Genomic DNA, 13,083 nt, shown 5'->3' with positions numbered 1-13,083 from the left:
AGGGTTGTGGGGTCCCGCCCCATGGAAGGATCATGGCCCCAGGACCCCTCAGGGGTGGGGAAGGCCCGGAGCTCGGAAGCCCTCACGGCCCCGTTGGGTGTCTCCACTGTCAGGGTCGAGCTCCGCGGTGGACACCTTACCGAGGATCCTGTGCGTCGTGCTGGGAGCCCTACTCTTCCTGGTCCTGGCCGTCCTGGGGGCTCAGGTCCTGCAGCAGAGAGCCCAGCGCAGAGGTGGGGTTGCCCGCTGACACGGGGAGCGGCCCGGGAGGGGAACGGGCCGGGAGAAGGGAGGGCTCAAGGCAGGCGAGAAAGGAGTTACCAGGCCCCGGGAGGGGAAGGAGAGAGCCCGGCCAGGCTCGCGGGAAGGTGCCCAGACCCACATCCAATCAGACGAGGTTCTGGGTGCGAGCGTTGCCCGGACAGGGTGGGTGGATCAGGCTGGAGGATCCCGGGGCAGCGGGAAGGGGAGGACCGCAGGGCGGAGGGGTTGGGCACACGGGGGTCCAGCCCAGCATGGAGGGATCACGCTCCTGCCGAGAAACCTGTTCCGAGTGGGAGAGCGGACCCGGGAGTCTGGGACTCTGAGAGGTTTCTGAGCGGAGATCGTCGTCCTCAGCCGCCTCCAGACGCCGCGATTCTCTCTCGGAGGCCGTGTACCAGGAGCTCGAATATGCGCTGATGGGGGAGAAGGACGGGCTGAGCTTCCGAGGTGTGTGTGTGTGTGTGTGTGTGTGTGTTTGCCCCCTACTCGACTCCCGGGTCCGTGTGGGCCACCCCCCACCCCCACCCCCCGGCCCCCGTCCTGCAGCAACCCACGATTTAGGGACAGTCCTTTCCCGGAAATGGGTCCCTTGCTGGGCGACCGACCCATCTCTGCAGCGAAACAAGTGTCCGGGGCTGCCAAGGAAGGAGCTCAGGTCCAGGGATCCCATCCCCCCTGTCCTTCAGCCCCACTGCCAGGGAGGCCACCCCCTCGGCCATTTCCCCAGGTCCTACCATCCTCTTGCCGGGAGGGTGACAGCCCTAGACCCGTGATGTTCCCCCCCACCCCCAGTCCTCCTGTTCCCCTGGGTAGTGGCCATCACAATGCGACCCCAAGGTGAGGCTTCAGCCCTGACGACTCTTACCGCTGTCTTTCTCCCCCGAACTCCCTGAGATTTTCTCCCCCCGGACGGTCGGGTTCCATCCATCACTGTGGTATACGCTCCTTATTCCCCTCCAACACTGCTGATCCCCTCCCTTAGTCGCGAATGGCTCCGTCCGCGGACCCCCGGGGAGTGGAGGAGGCGGCCAGGAACACGGGGGTCGCGGAGTTCTGGAGGAAGGGGGAACGAGGACGAGTCTCCGTATTTCCCATTCAGGCTCCGGGTCCTGGGGCTCGGGGGCTCAGCTGCCATATTACACTGGGGACAGCGAGGAGGGGGAAGGAGCCGAAGGTAACTCAACTCTTTCATTCATTCTTTCCATCGTATTTATTGAGTGCTTACTGTGTGTAGAGCACTGAACTAAGCGCTTAGAAAGTACAGTGCAGCAATAAAGAGAGACAATCACTCTCCACAACGGGCTCAGAGTCTGGGGAGGGAGAGGGGAGACAGGCATCAATACAAGTAAACAGGTATCAATATAATTACATAGAATTATAGATATGTACATATTTACATGAGTGCTGTGGGGCGGGGAGAGGGGAGAAGACGAAAGGGAGCGAGTCGTGGTGACACGGAAGGGAGGGGGAGCTGAGGTGAAGCGAGGCTTAGTCTGGGAAGGCCTCTTGGAGGAGGTGCGCCTTGTGTAGGCCTTTGAAGGGGGGAAGAGCGATTGTTTGTCGGATTTGAGGAGGGAGGGCGTTCCAGGCCATAGGTAGGACGTGAACCAGGGGTCGGCGGTGAGACAGTCGAGATCGAGGCCCAGCGAGAAGATTAGCACCAGAGGGCCGAAGTGTGTGGGCTGGGTTGGAGAAGGAGAGAAGGGAGGTGAGATAGGAGGGGGCAAGGGAATGAAGAGTTTTGAAGCCAATATTGAGGCGTTTTTGTGTGGTATGGAGGTTGATAAGCAACCACTGGAGATTTTCGAGTAAGGGGGTGACCTGCCCTGAATGTTTATGTAGAAAGACAATCTGTGCAGCGGAGTGAAGTGTGGAGTGAAGTGGGGAGAGGCAGGAGGTTGGGAGGTCAGAGAGGAGGCTGATGTAGTCATCCAGTTGGGAGAGGATGAGTGAGTGTAGTAACGTGGAAGCGGTTTGGGAGGAGACGAAAGGGGAGAGACCCCGGAGGGCCTCTCCTCAGGCCGGAGTGTCTCTGGCAGCACTGTGGGGGTTGGAGGGGCCAGGAGAGTCTCTGGGGGATCGGTTCTCACCCCTCAGTCCTGGGAAACTAGATTCATTCATTCAATAGTATTTATTGAGCGCTTACTATGTGCAGAGTACTGTATTAAGCGCTTGGAATGTACAAATCGGTAACAGATAGAGACTGTCCCTGCCCTATGACGGGCTTACAGTCTAATCGGGGGAGACAGACAGACAAGAACAATAGCAATAAATAAAATCGAGGGGAAGAACATCTCATTAAAACAATAGTAAATAGAATCAAGGTGATGTACATCTCATTAACAAAATAAATAGGGTGATGAAGATATATACAGTTGAGCGGACGAGTACAGTGCCGAGGGGATGGGACGGGAGAGGGGGAGGAGCACAGGGAAAGGGGGGAGCAGAGGGTTTAGCTGCGGAGAGGTGAAGGGGGGGTAGAGGGAGCAGAGGGAAAAGGGGAGCTCAGTCTGGGAAGGCCTCTTGGAGGAGGTGATTTTTAAGTAGGGTTTTGAAGAGGGGAAGAGAATTAGTTTGGCGGAGGTGAGGAGGGAGGTCGTTCCAGGACCGCGGCAGGACGTGGCCCGGGGGTCGACGGCGGGATAGGCGAGAACGGGGGACGGCGAGGAAGTGGACGGCAGAGGAGTGGAGCGTGCGGGGTGGGCAGTGGAAAGAGATAAGGGAGGAGAGGTAGGAGGGGGCAAGGTGACGGAGAGCCTTGAAGCCTAGAGTGAGAAGTTTTTGTTTTGTGCGGAGGTCGATAGGCAACCACTGGAGGTTTTTAAGGGGAGTGACATGCCCAGAGCGTTTCTGCAGAAAAATGAGAGGGGCAGCGGAGTGAAGAATAGACTGGAGCAGGGAGAGAGAAGAGGAAGGGAGATCAGAGAGATTCCCGGTGGAGGGGTGCGGCGATGTCTAGGAGAGCGGCTGTCCAGTTCCCGGGAGACGGGAGATGGGTCTAGGCCGCTGGGGGCCCGGGCCCGGCCCCGGCCCCGGGACGGAGCGGGCGGGCGGTGCCCCTGTCCGCAGATGGGCAGAGAGCGGGGGGCGGGTTGGGGGGTCTGAGGGGAAGCCAGGCGCGGCCCCCCCGGTGAGGGCCCCCCGGGTGAGGCTCCGCCGTCCGTCCTGTGGCCGCTCAGAGCGCGGATCCGGCGGGGAGCAGGACTGGGCCTACGACCAGGCGGAGGACGGCGGGCGCAGCCACCTCCCCCCAGCGGCAGGGGGCAGCGGTGAGCCGGGGCGGGGCTCCCGGGCCCTCCCCCACGGGGGGCGAGGGAAGGACCCACGCGGGGGCAGGGGGACTGCGGGCGGGCAATCCCGTGGGGTAGGGGGATTGCGGGCCATCCCCTGGGGCAGGAGGACTGCGGGCCATCTCGTGGGGCAGGGGTACTGAGGGCTATCCCTTCGGGCAGGGGGACTGCGGGCCATCCCGTGGGGGGCCGTGTCCCGGGGCCCCGGACCCCAGCCCCTCCCGCGGGCGGGGGCGGCTCCCCTGGATCCCGGGGCGGGTCGGGCCCGCGGGTGGGGGAGGGTCCTCAGCTCAGCCTGTCCCTCCCGGCCCGGTCCCCAGCCACAGACCCCTTCCCCAAGGAGGACCCGGCCGACGGCTACGATGACGCCGGGGTTCCCGACCCTGCGCTGAGCGATGCGGTGGCCCCGGAACCCCCCGCGGACGTCCCTGGGGGCGGGGTCCCCCCGACAGGTGAGTGGGGGAGGGTCCGTCCATTCGTGACCCCGACAGCGCGGCCGGGGGAGCGACAGCCTGTGTCCGGAGCCGGCGGAGAGAGCGGCCCCTCGGCCCCCGCGCCACCCCGCCTCCCTCTTGCCCCTTCCAGGTCGGACTTTGCCATCCCGAGTGGAGGCCGAGGGCCCTGGGGCGGGGACAGGTGACCGGTCGCTGGCCCCCGAGGACCCGGGCTACGACGATGCCGAACTCTGTGTCCTGGACGTCCCCGAGAGAGCGGCCGAGCCCCGAGACCAGCTCCTGGGACGCTGACCCTGCCGCCCGGCTGGGCTGGGGTCGCGATTGTCGTTGCCCCCCCCCCCCCCACCTACCGAGACTTACCGCCCCCAGGACAGGAGCCCCGACCCGGTGGATCTCCCTTTCCATCTGGTTCTGGGAAACTGCCTTGCCCAGAATTGTGCAGACACCTTTAGACATCGGCATTTACCATTTTTTCCATTAAATACGTCTCCCCGAGGTTCTGTGTGGATCAGTACTATGCCGGGACCGCGGGTGGCAAGGGGAGATTCGCTGTGGGTTCTCGGGTTTGGGGACCGTGGTGGGACTGGATCTTGATAGTGACGGTGCAGAGGGGACCCACTTCTGCGACTCTGTGCCCGCTGCAGCAGAGAGCACGGACATTCACAGTGCCCGATGGCCGTGGCAGAACTAGCCTGGACCGTTTTGCTTTATCCCAGATGCCCGGGGCTTTGGGGAGATCGGATCCTGGAGGGGAGGGGGCCAGTGCCTGTATCTGTTGCCCCTCGTTCCCTCTGTCCAGCCCAGGACCAGTAGGGCCAATCTGAATTAATCAATGATATTTATTAAGAGCTTCCTATGTGCAGAGCACTCTACTAATCCCTTGGGAGAGTACAACAGAATTAACAGACTCGTTCCCTGCCCATAATGAGTTTATAGACCCGAGTGGGAGACAGGTGTTAATATAATAATAACAATCGTGGTATTTAAGAGCTTACTGTGTGCCAAACACTGTTCTAAGCACTGGGGTAGATACAAGGTAATCAGGTTGTCCCACGTGGGGCTCACAGTCTTCATCCCCATTTTACAGACGAGGTAACTGAGGCCCAGAAGTGAAGTGACTTGCCCAAGGTCCCACAGCAGGCAAGTGGCAAAGCCCAGTTAGAACCCACGTCCTCTGAGTCCCAAGCCTGGGCTCTTTCCACAAAGCCACAGTGGGTATGATGATATGGCCTCACTTCCTCCCCTGAGGCCATGGCTCTTACCCAGCAACCTGTTGGGTGTTCCGCCGAGACTGGTGTCTCCGTGTGGAGCCTTAACGGGACAGGGCCCTCCTATCGACATTTGGGAAACGCCCCCACCCCCGAGAGGGCAGGCCATCTGCTCCAGGCTGCCCTGGAGTGGTGGCAGGGGCAGGATTAGAACCTCTAGGGAACAGGGCTGCGCCCAAACTAAACCTGCCCCTCCCTGACCTCTCCGGTTAACCCTGTAACACCCTCAGCCCCGGCCCAGCTGTGGAGGCCGTAACTCTCCTGGCCGGTGCCAGGGTCAGGCAGAGTTCACTGCTTTATCTCCATGGAAGTGGACTGCAGCACTTGGAACCAGAGGGCAATGACCTGACAGTCACTGCAATGCACGGATTCCCGTTTTGCCGCAGCTCCTGCCTTTGGGGTGACTTTGCAGCTGGGGTGATGGTATTGAGCCGTGAGGGTGAAAGAGCGATCATAAGCAGAGGATGAAGAGGGTATATCTAGGCCTCGTTCAGACAGTAAGTAACTGCAGAAACCTCTTCAGTTCATAAAAGGCTCGGGCCTGGGTCAACGACTCCTGATTTAGCTTCAGTAATTCCAGGTGAGACTCTGAGCAGGGGAAGCTCCTGCCCTCTGATTGAATGAAGACCAACCCCAGGTTTGCCGGCTCGAGGCCCAGCTCTGCCCCATTACTATCTCTCTGGGCTGCTTTGTGCTCTTCACTGCCCCATCTTTCTCCCTGCCACTTTATCCTTCCCCCACCGTCGCGGGAATGAACTGTTGACATTCTACCACCATTATCTGCCCGCTGCCTACCCATCCTTGTGTCTGCCTTTCCCTTTCCCTCTGCTCTTCCTTCCCTCCCGATTCCCCCTTCTCCAGCCCTCTGCTCTTCCCCCTTTCCCTCTCCACAGCACTGGGCATATTTATATATATTATTTATTACTCTATTTATTTTGTTAATGATGGGCATATATCTGTGATTCTCTTTATCTTGATGATATTTACACCAGGCTTACTTTATTTTGTTCTGTTTTCTTTTGCTGTTTGTCTCCCCCGTTTAGGCGGTAAGCCCGTTATTGGGCAGGGTTTGTTTCTGAGGTCGAATTGTACATTCCAAGCGCTTAGTACAGTGCCCTGCATATAGTAAGTGCTCAAAAAATACGATTGGGTGAATGAATGAATGCCTGTCCGTCTACATGGCAGAGTCTGTCTGTGACACTGTGACACTGTGACACTACTTGTCCGTCTTCTGCGTGTCTGTTCCTCTCTTCCTGTGTGTCCCTTTGGCTTTTTTTCTCCCTGTAGGTAGGCTACTCCTCAAGGCGCCAAACAGAAGTTGAGGGGTCGGGTTCATGAAGGGGGTTTCATGCCTGGTGGGCACCTCTAGTAGCACACTTGGGACACAGATTGAGTCTGATTTGATTATCTTGTATCTAACCCAGCGCTTAGTACAGTGCTTGGCACATAATATACACTTAAACAAATGCACGCCATCATTTTCTTCATTATAATTCAGTGTTTCAGCCCACCTCTGGCAAACTCCCCAACCCCGCCTAGTCGTATCCTGAGCTGTCTGTGGCCTGATGTTTGCAGCTATTTTGTCCATCTGTGCTCCTTGTGAAGATGAGTCTGGCAGTGTGCGGGTTTGCCCTCGGGGACGACGTGTAGTGAGCAGGGGTGCGGAGCTGGTGAGGGGAAGGAATCCCAGCGTCCGTGATTGACCGTGAGACCAGATGGAAGCTCAGTTTGCACCGGCGGCCTCGGGCACAGCTGCAGGAGTGAGAGTAGGGTAAGTGGAGTCTAGCTGTTCAGGGATGGGCGGTGTGTGAAGTCGTTTTCTAGCGGCGTTGAAGGAGGATAAAAAACACGTGACCACACTGGGCCGGCAATAACCCTACAATGATCCTGTAATATTGCGATCGACAGATAAAGCACTTGTCGCAATAATATACGATGTGGCTTTCTCGGTGCAACAGAGTTCGGCAGGCCCGGAAGGGGTCTCTTGGGAAGCCAGTGATGCCGCGGGCGCCCTCTTGTGGTCACGACCGTGCTGTGCTGCTTTGGGCGGGCGGCGTTCTCTGCGGGGTTACGGGGAATTTGTTTTTTTGTCCGGTATCGACGCCTGCTTGGGCTTCTGTTCTTCTCGCTCCCCTGGGGCTGAAAGGGAGATCATCTGAGCTACGAATGGAGAGTTTAGCTTAGTTTGACCGGAGCGGGAGGGATGATGGGAGAGAGGTGCAGAGGTGCCCTCTCTGGGCTCACAGGATGCCCCCTCCAGGGCTCCCCTCCCCTAGTCAATCAATCCATCAACTCACTCTTCCCTTACTCCCTGTCCCCACTCCCCACCACCCCTCCGATTCCCACCCCTCCGATTCCTCCTTCTTCTGCCCAATAGCTCCATCATCTCTCTCCCTTACCTCTACCTTCTCCCTTTCTCCAGAGCTCACACCCTGGCAAGGAGTTCTCCCTGAATGCCCGTGGAGCAGGAGAAACCAGGACTGTCAGCAACTGTCAGACTGCGGTCTAGGGGAGTGGAGGAGATGATGTCCATGTAATTCGCCAAGGTTCACAGGTGCTAAATATTTCCTTCACAGGCCCAGGGGTTCCATGAGTTTCCTTCCTGCACTCCCAGACATAGGGCAGAGATGCCTCGGGTGCCTCTCTGACTCTGTGCCTGTTTCCCAGTGGGGGTCTCACAAAGACCCCCTCCCTCAGCCAACCCTGAGAAACAGGAACCCTGAATGTCCCATCAGGGATACCTAGAATAAGCCTGGACATTTTACTTCATGAGAGACCCATATGCATGGACAGGCCTGTTTGGGCTGTCTTTCTTCCAATGACCCTGCCCGGTGCCGGGCTGCCTGATGGCTTCTGTAACCCTGCTCTGTGCCAGTGTAGACACCCACCCAGGGTAGACTAGGAAGGTGAAGGCAAGAGTTTGTGTTCCCTTCGGTGCTGGAGATGTGAGCCCAGCCCCCTTTGGCTTTGGGCACGACTGGCCCAGCTGCGAGACTGGAACAGCCCCAAACCTCAGTGCCATCGTGGAGGTGTCACAGCTGCTACAGCAGATCACAATCGGACCCACGGGGATGTGAAAAGCATTTTCTCTTGGGGTGCACAAGCTCACATCTCTCATCGGAGAGGAAGGAGCAGTGGGGCTACATCCAGGTTATCTTGCTCTGACTGTGCCAACTTCCCCACCAAGGTCAGAAGCTTGAGCAGCCTTAGTGAACTTATAGAGCTGAAATAGCCAGATATTCTTCACCTTAACAACCTATACTGACAGTCACACACATGCCCAAAGACACACACACAAGCCCACAGATACAAAACACGGGCCCATTGTGGGAACGGCAAGTGGGGAGCAGCCAGTCAAAGAGATCAGTCACTCAGTAACGAGGGGAACAAGGAAGTCCCAAGGTGCGGAGAAAAAGAGGGTGAAAGGGAGTGGGTGCAGGGACTGAGGGAGACCTGGCTGGGAGGAGGCTGAAGGGAGACTGTGGGAGCTTTTGGCGGAATGGGGGGGTGGCGAGGGTTGGAGGGAGGGTCCGGTTGGGCATGGCTGAGGGTGTGGACGAGTCTGGACCCTGGGGATCAAAGAGTCATTGGATGGGCTGCCCGGTAGGAGTTGGGTACGGACCAGGACCCATGATCCCAGTGGGGGGAGATGCAGAAACAACCCCAAACCCCCTAGAGGTGGGTCGCTGGTCCCCGTGGCAAAGGGGTGCATAGCATCACAAAGCCTCTTTGCTCATATATGGCGATCATTGGGAGGTTCAGGATCCTATTGGCCCCTGGGAGCTTTGCACAGGGCAGATGGAGGTTCTGATAATGTCTGAAAAGGTAAAAGGGGCTCCTATTGGCTCCCGTCTGGGGGTATTGTGGGGGGTGCGGGGGCTGGATCTATAAATTTCCCTCCCATTTCCTGACTCCCTCTCTCAGACACTGTGCGGCCCTACGCAGAGGGCACATGCGGGCTGGGAGGGGGGTGTGGGGTCGGGATGGCCTTGGGGGGACGACCCTCTGCTCAGGGCCTCAGTGTCCTGGTCCTCAGCCTTCTTTTGGTCATCCCAGGTAAGTGTCTATCCATCCTCTGCGGTCTGGGCATGGGGAAAGGTAGGCAGCATGAGCAGGATGAGCCCAGCAGGGAAACGTTTTTTCCAAGGCACTGCCTGGAGCGGTGGCCAGGGCAGAGTCCAGGGGATCGGGTTCTTGTCCCATCAGGGGCACCCAGTTCAGGATCTGGTTTGGGGTGTCTCGGGATAGAGGGATCAGTCCACATCCAATCCTGTTCCCTTCCCTACCACAGGCCCAGCCCCGCCACTGACAGCCCCAGGAGTTCTGATTGTGCTCAATGGCTCCAGTGACCTTTCCTGGGGTTTGGTTCAAGTCCTAGGGGCCAGGGTAGAGGCTGTCGGAAGGCTGCACCCTGGGGACAGGTGTGATGGCATCAGGGGACTGAAGCAAGGAGGCAGGGTCAGGGGCCGGTGAGGCTGAGGCCCTGATGACATAGAAATGGCCCCATTGTCCTGATCCCATCAATCAGTAGTGTCTTGAGGGCTTGAGGGAGAGGGCAACAAAATTGAAAGACATGAATGCTGCCCTTAAGGTAATCAAAATTTAGTTGAGGAAACAGATGCTTAAGCTACAGAGTGTAAAGTTAAGAATGTAAAGATTTGAACTAGGAGTAATGGGTATTTGTAAACATTTAAGCAGATTTTGAGTTTTTCAGAACTAGGAGCCAGTATGGAGGCTGTTTGGATGGGGAGGATAGAGCAAGTTCTGGAAATGTTGTTGAGGAAGAACTAATCCCTGACACTGTCCCTTTCCACTAACAGCTCATCTCCCCTGAGCCTGTCCTTACCTTCTCTCTCTTCCCCCAACCAACAATGCCTCAATAACCAAAATTCCCTGTCCCGCCCTCGTCACCCACCCCATCTCTTCTCTCCATGCTGGTCTTCAGTAAGCTGATTCCAACCCAGGCAGAACTGGTTCTTTTCCTTGACCCCAGCGGGGAAGGAATGGGTCGCTGCACTCTAGGATTGGGTACCGCAACACCCTGCTGTGGCCCGAGGCTCCCTGACTCAACAGACAAGCCTCTGGGGGACCCAGGAGGGAGGCCGGGAACTGGGATTGGCCAGGAGTGGAAGGGTGTTGGGGGAGCAGGGTTGCTGTCTCCCCTGTGACTGGGTGGGATGGTCTGTTTTGCAGGGGCTTTGGCTGATGAGCTGAGGCTGGCGAATGGAGAGAGCCCATGTGAGGGGCGTGTGGAACTGGAACATAACGGACAGTGGGGGACAGTGTGTGACTCTAACTGGGATACAGATGATGCAGCCGTGGTGTGCAGACAGCTGGGGTGCGGAACGGTGGTCAGTGCCTCTCATGGGGCCAAATATGGGCCAGGGTCTGGGCGCGTTTGGGTGTATTATCTGTTCTGTCAGGGAGAAGAGGAGGCTCTCTGGAACTGCGAGGGCTTTGAATGGAATCCATATGATCAGTGTCTCCACACCGAGGATGCTGGAGTACGATGCTCAGGTCAGTCCGGGTCAGTCCATCCCCCTGCAGGGAGCCCTGAGGGAACCTCGGCCCCAAGAACGACCCAATGTAGACATCAGACTTCCCTGGCCGGGCTTTCCTAGGAATTAGGTTTCCAGGTCGGGCAGGGAATGGGCCTAGGAGGGGAGGATTGGCAGGTCCCCATTCGGTCCTTTGGCCACCGGGTTTGGGTCTAGCGAAGCTGCCAACTCTCTATGGTGAAAAGGGGCTGTGAGGTGAGGGAGGATGCAGACTGTGAGGATGCAGGCTTCAGGGAGCGAGCAGGCCAGAAAGCTGCCATTTTAGATCTTTTCAGCCTAGACTGAAGGCTGTTTGTTCTTATCAGAGCTCTGGGATGAGCTTGGCTGGGAGTCCCCCAGCTCCCACAGCCTTTGGGGCCCTCGTTCCCCTCACCCCAACAAAGGGGACACCTCTGTGCACCAGTCCTTGGCCCCAGCTTCCTCTCCGCTTGGCCACAAGGAGGCTCCTGAGAGAGGATGGGGCAGCCGCTCCTTTCTCCCCCAGGTCAAATTTTATTTTTTTTGAGCTATTTGTTAAGAGCTTACTATGTGTCAAACACTGTACTGATAGCTATGGTAGGTACAAGTTAATTAGGTCTGACATAGTTCCTGTACAATGTGGGGCTCCTAGTGTGAATAGGAGGTATTTAATGCCCATTTTATAGTGGAGGAATCTGAGGTACAGAGAATCTAAGTGACTTTCTTAAAATCACATGGCAAGCAATTGTAGGTCAGGCAGGATCCCCTGCTTTTCATTCATTCATTCAAGCAATTGGCAGAACTCGAATTAGAACTCAGGTCCTCTGACTCGCAGGCCTGTGCTCTTTCCACTAACAACAGGATGCCTGGCCTGTTGTGGCTGTCAGAGTCCTGGGTGAATCTGGGTCTTCCAGGCCTGCAGTGGGAGCTGACCAGGGAGAAAGAGGAGCCCGGGAGGTCTGCTCTGGCCTGCAGCCACATCTGGAGGTCTCCTTCAGCCTGGAATACTGTCAGGATGGGGGAGCCCCTAGGAGCCTGGGTAGAACTGAAGGTGGTGGAAGAGAAACCATAGGAGCCCAACTTGTCTCCAAAGCACCCTGTTTCCCCATGGACCTCAGACCAGAGACTCAGCTGAAATTGGTGCCGGCTTCCTAGGACTCAACCCACCCACTTGACTTCAGATCCTTCAGCTGCAGGCCCTCCCTTAGTTGGGTGGGGGGGATAGCTCTCCTAGAAGTCAGGAAAACCTTTGAGGGGAACCCAGGGGCAACAAGACATGGCTCGGTTTGGACCAAAAGAAAATCTGGCTGAGCTCTGATGGTCCATTGGCTCCCTGGTCGGGCAACCACTGACAATCTTGGGACCAGGAATTCTGGGCAGGAGACAAAGAGCAGAGACAGGAGTGTCCCTGGGAAGGTAGGCCCTGGCCCCAGGGGCGACCCAATGTAGCACTCCAGACTCCTCTAGTCGGGCTTTGCCAGAAATTGGGCTTCTCAGTCAGGCTGGGGCCAGGTGAGTGTCTGGGATAGTGACTGTGCCTAGCCCTACACTTTGTGGCTCAATGGAAAGAGCACGGGATTTGGAGTCAGAGGTCATGGATTTGAATCCCGGCTCGGCCACTTGTCAGCTGTGTGACTTTGGGCAAGTCACTTAACTTCTCGGTGCCTCAGTTACCGCATCTGTAAAATGGTGATTAAGACTGTGAGCCCCACATGGGACAACCTGATTCCCCTGTGTCTACCCCAGCGCTTAGAACAGTGCTCGGCACATAGTAAGCGCTTAACAAATACCAACATTATTATTATTATTATTCTTGGTCCTCAGAGGTCAGCTCCAGCAGAGCTGCAAACTCTCCATGATGAAAAGGGGCTGAGATGTGAGGGGAAGACGCAGGCTTCAGGGAACAAGCAGGCCAGAAAGCCACCATTTTAGGTCTTTCCAGCCCAGACTGGAAGATGTCGGGGTCTTTTCAGATGACTGGGATGAGCCAGGCTGGGATTCCCCCAGTTCACACTGCTGTGGTGCCCTTGCTCTCCTTGCCCCCACAATCAGTGTCCCTCTGTGAACCTCTCTTCTGCTCCAGTTCCCTCTCCCCTTGGCCATAAGGGGACTCCTGAGAGTGGATAGGGCAGCTGGTCCTTTTACTGCCAGGTCAATTTTTGTTTATGCTCAAGTGCTTCCTGAGTGTCAAACACCTTTCTAAGTGCTGGGATAGGTATGAGTAAGTATTTTGTTAGTATTTATTAAGGGCTTACTATGTGCAGAGCGCTGTTCTAAGCGCTGGGGTAGA

At 57.1% G+C, this 13,083-nt stretch overlaps 1 protein-coding gene and 1 long non-coding RNA gene across 2 annotated transcripts in view; both read left to right on the top strand.

Moving 5' to 3' along the window:
• LOC114817311 (antigen WC1.1-like) overlaps positions 1–13,083 on the top strand; it is a 38,435-nt gene that overhangs the window by 12,363 nt on the left and 12,989 nt on the right. The window contains exons 13-18 of the mRNA XM_039914276.1: positions 114–233; positions 619–711; positions 1,364–1,438; positions 3,444–3,533; positions 3,875–4,006; positions 4,140–4,295. Of these exons, the coding sequence (XP_039770210.1) occupies positions 114–233; positions 619–711; positions 1,364–1,438; positions 3,444–3,533; positions 3,875–4,006; positions 4,140–4,295 (666 nt within the window). The remainder of the gene's footprint in view (positions 1–113; positions 234–618; positions 712–1,363; positions 1,439–3,443; positions 3,534–3,874; positions 4,007–4,139; positions 4,296–13,083) is intronic.
• Positions 3,444–4,505, top strand: LOC114817310. The gene is made up of 3 exons (XR_003765170.2): positions 3,444–3,533; positions 3,875–4,006; positions 4,140–4,505. It is a non-coding gene; the product is annotated as an uncharacterized LOC114817310 (long non-coding RNA).

Source organism: Ornithorhynchus anatinus, chromosome 16, assembly GCF_004115215.2.
Source record: "Ornithorhynchus anatinus isolate Pmale09 chromosome 16, mOrnAna1.pri.v4, whole genome shotgun sequence".
NCBI classification, from domain to species: Eukaryota; Metazoa; Chordata; class Mammalia; order Monotremata; family Ornithorhynchidae; genus Ornithorhynchus; species Ornithorhynchus anatinus.
Note: the sequence above shows the minus strand (reverse complement) of the source record. Positions and strands in the feature narration are given on the sequence as shown.